This window comes from Chinchilla lanigera, unplaced genomic scaffold (genome assembly GCF_000276665.1).
Source record: "Chinchilla lanigera isolate Chin_1 unplaced genomic scaffold, ChiLan1.0 scaffold00064, whole genome shotgun sequence".
NCBI lineage: Eukaryota > Metazoa > Chordata > Mammalia > Rodentia > Chinchillidae > Chinchilla > Chinchilla lanigera.
Genome location: NW_004955465.1, coordinates 13,336,869 through 13,342,811, shown reverse-complemented (window position 1 = coordinate 13,342,811; position 5,943 = coordinate 13,336,869). Strand labels below are relative to the sequence as shown.

Genomic DNA, 5,943 nt, shown 5'->3' with positions numbered 1-5,943 from the left:
ACTGAAGCTTGGGCCTCAGTTACAGCTAAGTCTCTAGCTTTGAAGACTGGGCACTAAGGCTCATACTGCAGCAGAGCCAGGTACGTGGTTCCAAGACGATCTTGTCACCGAGTTTACAACATTGCCCCGGAAGTGATTACAGAAATGTATGCTTGAAGTCGAAATTGGGTAGCATAAAAAATTCCGTGGTTATACTGACTCTTAGAAATGCTTAGGGATGTGAGCAGGAAGCACCTGTCATACTTTTTAAGAATATATAGTGCTTGGAAGTAGTACAAACTTGGTTTTCCTAATTACTTGAAAGTAGTACTTTTTACAATGAATGGAATTGAACCCCGGATCTCACGCATGCGCGATAAGCGTCCTACCGCAGCCCTACAATCCCTCCCCTTTTCCTAACCCTCTTGAAAGGGAGGAGTCTGAGAAAGTAAAATGTACACATTTAGGCCGGACGTAGTGGTGTGGGCCTGTAATCCCAGCACTCCCGATGCTGAGGCAAGAGGAGGATCGTGGTGAGTTCCACACCAGCCTGGGCTACAAAGTGAGCTCAAGGCCAATCTGAACTGCATGGCGAGACATTGTCTCAAAAATACCAAAAAAGCAAAAACGAAAAAAAATGTGCACACTCACTAGTACATTAACGTTTTGGTGTTTTTCTTTTGGTTTTTGTAATTACAGGAATTGGGAATCCTGGCCTGCCAGTTAAGGGTCCTTAAAAATAATGAGCCAGTCGTGTGTGTGCGTTACAGCACCACTGAAATGATACCGTACAAAGCACTTTTTGTCTTTAGAATTTTATGTCATGTTTTGATATTTTCTAGTTCTGTTCTGTGACACATTATCGTGCCTGGGCCTGGTAAACCTGTTTCACACATTGTTATGATGAACGAATGAGTTAAGTATCTGTTGAGCACGCGAGGTAGGAAGGGAGCCAAGCATAGTAGTCAAAGCTGCATTGTAAGAATGACAGAGTGAATGCTGTTACCATCCCAGGAGCACTACAGATGGACTCCTCCTCCTGTGAGAAAAAGAACGACATATCCTGAAAAGCCAGAAGCCATTGAGAGTAGTGAGGTGAGGGACCCTTAATGTTCATGTCTCCAGTGGGGCATAGCAAGGTAAGTCTGCTATTTTGGTTCTTGAAGAGGACTGGAATATTTATGCCACGTACCAGCTTTGCAGTCTCAGGAAATTCAGGTGCGAGTACTTATATGTTTCCCCTCTTTTATTAAATTCTAATTCACTTATTCTTTTAAAGAGTGATTTATTTCACACTGAGACACCATGCATTAAAAATACAACATAAATAAGACAGTATCTATCACAAAGAAGCAATGTTTCGTGAAAGTACACAAAAGCATAATGTAACAATAACCAGAGGAGTTGGCACAGGGGATTCAGGGGCTGTAGACACAGAGTGACATCTGAAGATGGTAAAGCTGATTTGAGGGTCGGAGGAAATGAGAGGGCCGTGTGGGGGTACAGCAGAGAGTGCGTCTACCAGGCCCACGGCTCCACCAGGAGCAGGCAAGTGACAAGAAATCCAACACTGGCAGTAACCCGAAGGCTGCAAGAGTCAGGCCACAGGACATGTGTAGGCCACTCCTTTAGCTTTAAATACTTCTTAAATACTAATAACTTCCAGCTCCTTATGTCCATCCCACACAACATAAGTCTGAGTTTGAGACACTTATTCATCTACCTTCTACATTTCTTATAGCAAGGACAGTCAAAGCATCTATCACAGGCCAATCATCACTGTCGGTAATTCTACCTCCCACTAATCCTTGTCTTAGTACGCGGCATCACTACCCATGAGCAAATATCAGAATGATGTGGCATCATGGAGTATTCATTTCTGTGTGCCGTTATACATTAGAGCAAACTCCATCCTCAGAAGACGGAAACACGCTCAAAGTTCAGAAAACCCAGCTAGAAAATCACAGGCCTGTTGCAGTTCAGCACAGGAACTATTTTCCGAGAGAATATCCATGTACATGCAACTATACTCATTGTCCCAGAATAAATAATGCTTCATGTGATCTAAACAGAAAAGTTAATGTTGACAGTTTGGCTGCATAGTTCCTGAAAAGGGAGCCTTTTCATCCTGCAAGACTACTGATGAGTATAAACCTGAAAAATCTCCAAGTGAGCCTTCCTGTATTAAGTTTCTCAGGATGCAGTGAGGAAATATACAGTTTACACACTCCAGAACACCAATCTGTTTCACAGTTGGGCCCAACCTGGATCAGCAGGAATCCCGCCTCCCCTGTAGTCTTGTGGGCATTGCTTGTGTGTAGAATTGGGTGACTACCTTTCCAGAGGAAGTCTTATTCTGGAGAGAGGACTCTCACCTCTTTATATTGTTTAATGTGATCCCAACAGAAAGTATTAGAACATTAGTTTCATAAAATATTGAAATCATTCTAAATACCATATGTAAAAATTATGTAGGTCCCATCTGTCGAAATCATGGGGATCTTCTTTCTCATAGGCTCACAGGCAAAGGGTATGAGCAGATTGTAATGTTCTCAGCAATCATCTTATGTGATTTCAGAAAAATATGAAGACTGTAACCAATTCTGATAATAGCATATGTAAATCACCATGTGAAAAAACAAACTGCTTTTTAAAACTGCAAAAATTCTGTGATGTTTTTACTTCCCTATTTCACAAGCTGAAAATTTAAAGGCAATTTGTGCCTGACAATCTGTCTGGATTTCTTGGTACAGAGGCAACGATATGCAGACACAGCATGCGAGGGAACAGGGCGCTCAGATGAGACGGGAGGAAAAGCCATGGGCACAGCAAGGTGGAATACAGGCATGGGTGGAGGAAAGCCACTCGTGGGCCCAGGAAGCCGATGTCTGCACCCCTAGCGGGTTAGTTTCTACTTTCATTTGACATCTTCCACATGGTTGCTGTTATTCCCCCGTCCATGCATTCTCGTATTTATTTTAAAATTTTTGAGTGCTATGTTGGTAGTTGTACAAAAGTAAAATTTTCTCCTTTCATAAACCTGAATTTTAGAAGAGACAAACATTCAACAAGTGGTACAATGTGTTCTACACTGTATGGTAAAATAGTGGAGATTACAGGTGTTCTAATTAATAGACAAACCTTTGATAAGAGGACATTTACACAAAAACCAGATGTTTGTCTCATCTTCAAAGCTGCCACTGGCTTCCCTACAAGACAGCCTTACCTGTTTTTGTTTTTGAGACAGGGTCTCCCTTTGTGGTTCAGGCTGGCCTTAAACTCACTCTGGAGCCCAGGCTGGCTTGGAATTCATAGCAATGCTCCTGCCTCAACCTCCCAAATGCTGGGATTACAGTCAGGAAAGATAGCTTTGACTTTATCTAGGATAGCTCAAAGACAGAAGTATCTCACATACAGATGTCACAGGAGGAATACAGGGAAAAGTACTCTAGCTAGCTCTCCTGCAAACGATTGACAAAAAAACCGGGTCACCAACTAGAGATTCTAAGAGACCCAAATAACTATTTGATATTGACAAGACATGAAAAGAACTGTAGCTCCAGAAACAGGAAACAAATGCTTTAACCACTTCAGGTATTGGAAGCTACAACAGCATAAAGCAGTAGCTTGTCTTTTAACACTGTTTTGCAGAGGAGCAAATAGGAAGCACAGCACAAAATTCATGTTTGTACTACAATACCACAGTGAAAGAAAACCCATGTAAAACTACCCATCTGATTCTGCCTGAAAAGCGAAGGCCATTGTGAAACACTACTTAGATAAAGAACAGAGTAATGCGTACCCCGACTTGGAACAGAACTGAGAAAAGCACTCACTAACCCAGTCAAGTAAAGGGAGACGACTAGAGATTACAGCGCTTTCCAGCGTGCATGTGGGTGGCTCTGAAAAGAGCCTTTGGTGACAAAGGACGGCACGGAGTTCAGGCCCGCTCCCCGCGGATGCGGCGCGCCAGCTGGATGTCCTTGGGCATGATGGTGACGCGCTTGGCGTGGATGGCGCACAGGTTGGTGTCCTCGAACAGCCCCACCAGGTACGCCTCGCTCGCCTCCTGCAGCGCCATGACCGCCGAGCTCTGGAAGCGCAGGTCCGTCTTGAAGTCCTGCGCGATCTCGCGCACCAGCCGCTGGAACGGCAGCTTGCGGATCAGCAGCTCGGTGGACTTCTGGTAGCGCCGGATCTCGCGCAGCGCCACCGTGCCGGGCCGGTAGCGGTGCGGCTTCTTCACGCCGCCGGTAGCCGGCGCGCTCTTGCGGGCCGCCTTGGTGGCCAGCTGCTTGCGCGGGGCCTTGCCGCCGGTGGACTTGCGCGCCGTCTGCTTCGTACGAGCCATCGCTGCAGGAGCAGAGTCACCTCAACTGCGGGGAGGCGACTGGCTGCTTATTTATAGTCGGGGCCTGAAGGTGATTGGACAAAAAGCGAGGCACGGCCTACCCAACTATAACAGGATTGGTCAAGCACTTTCAAATTTTTTTTCTAAATTCTTTGATAGCTTTAGCTATTCCCGGCAAGTTTTTTTGTTGTCCTGTAATGGTTTTTATACCAGCTGAATCCTATGGAAATAAATGCAACTCAGATAAATAATTTTTTCTAGAAGCCAAAATAAGACAAAGTAAAATCAGGAAAAATTAATTTCAATATTTTGCTTAATCTAGTCTATTCTTACTAATTCACGATTCAATCAATATAAAAAGTGTTATTTACTTTCTTGGCACTCGGTCTTAGAAATTCTGTGAACTGTTTATAGCATTTTATAATTCAGACTACTAAATTCCCAGTGATCAGTAATGATTACCAAATTAAGAGTAGTTAGTACCTGCAGTGACCTTTTGCCTTCACGTAATTTTAAGAACTTTTTTTCACCAATAAAATCTTATTTGTATAAGGAATATAAAGCCTAATACTTTCATTTAAAGAAAACCCTGTACTAATTAACTTTCACTTTTAGATAATATACAACTTCCACTATTCTTTACTGCTACTCTAAAACTGCTGTTCTAAAAATTTAATTCTTATGCTAGTAGAGAATCTAGTCCAGCAATGTACAAATCAGGTTAAAAAGAGCAAATCAAAAGCAGATTAAAAGTAGAATTTATCACACTGAACTGAATGAATAGCCATCTCGACTTTATACAAGCAAATTTGCATGGATAGGATAAAAGCTTTGAAAAAAAATCGGTAAACAATGAGGAATCTCTGACAGGACAACCAAATTGATGTTCAAACTTACAATCTGAATAAAAATCCTTTTATCCTTAAATAACAATGTAAACTGTTTATCCTGATGTTAGATTAGGGCTCAGAAACCTAAATTCCAACACAAAAAAGCCTGGGCTACTTTAGAATAATCCTTGCTGGATGCTACAATTATGAGGATTTTTCACTTGCTAGAACCCAGAAAACCAACCTGCCAGATCTAAGTCTATAACTGACACACAGTTGGAAGCGTGAGACTCAGAGATAATGGGGGCTACAAAATTTCAGAGCAAAGCACAAGGAGGAAACCTACACTGTGTGCTGCTTTAAACACGAGTTTTTGCGTGCTAGGTTCTGTAAAACCAAGGAAGGTTTTATTTCTGTAAAATAAGGAAGTGGGGTGCAATGGGGGATAATAAACGTGTGCTGCGTGACTCAGGAAAGATGGGTAAATGTTCAGTTCTTTCAAGGAAGTCGGAGGTGGCTCTGAAAAGAGCCTTTTGATTCAACTGAAGACTTGAGTCTCCAGCTTCTCTGGACTTCACTTGCCCTTGGCCTTGTGATGGCTCTCGGTCTTCTTGGGCAGCAGCACGGCCTGGATGTTGGGCAGCACGCCGCCCTGCGCGATCGTCACCTTGCCCAGCAGCTTGTTGAGCTCCTCGTCGTTGCGGATGGCCAGCTGCAGGTGGCGCGGGATGATGCGCGTCTTCTTGTTGTCGCGCGCCGCGTTGCCCGCCAGCTCCAGGATCT

At 43.5% G+C, this 5,943-nt stretch overlaps 2 protein-coding genes across 2 annotated transcripts in view; both read right to left on the bottom strand.

Annotated features, from left to right (window-relative positions):
- Positions 1–3,543: 3,543 nt before the first annotated feature.
- On the bottom strand, positions 3,544–4,523 carry LOC102006228 (histone H3). The gene has a single exon (XM_005398948.2). The coding sequence runs from the start codon at positions 4,328–4,330 to the stop codon at positions 3,920–3,922; it is 411 nt and encodes a 136-aa protein (XP_005399005.1). The 5' UTR covers positions 4,331–4,523; the 3' UTR covers positions 3,544–3,919.
- A 1,034-nt stretch (positions 4,524–5,557) lies between these two features.
- The window catches only part of LOC102006229 (histone H2A type 1-like), a 2,513-nt gene continuing 2,127 nt past the window's right edge, over positions 5,558–5,943 (bottom strand). The window contains exon 2 of the mRNA XM_005399011.2: positions 5,558–5,941. Within this exon, the coding sequence (XP_005399068.1) occupies positions 5,735–5,941 (207 nt within the window). The 3' untranslated portion in view covers positions 5,558–5,734. The remainder of the gene's footprint in view (positions 5,942–5,943) is intronic.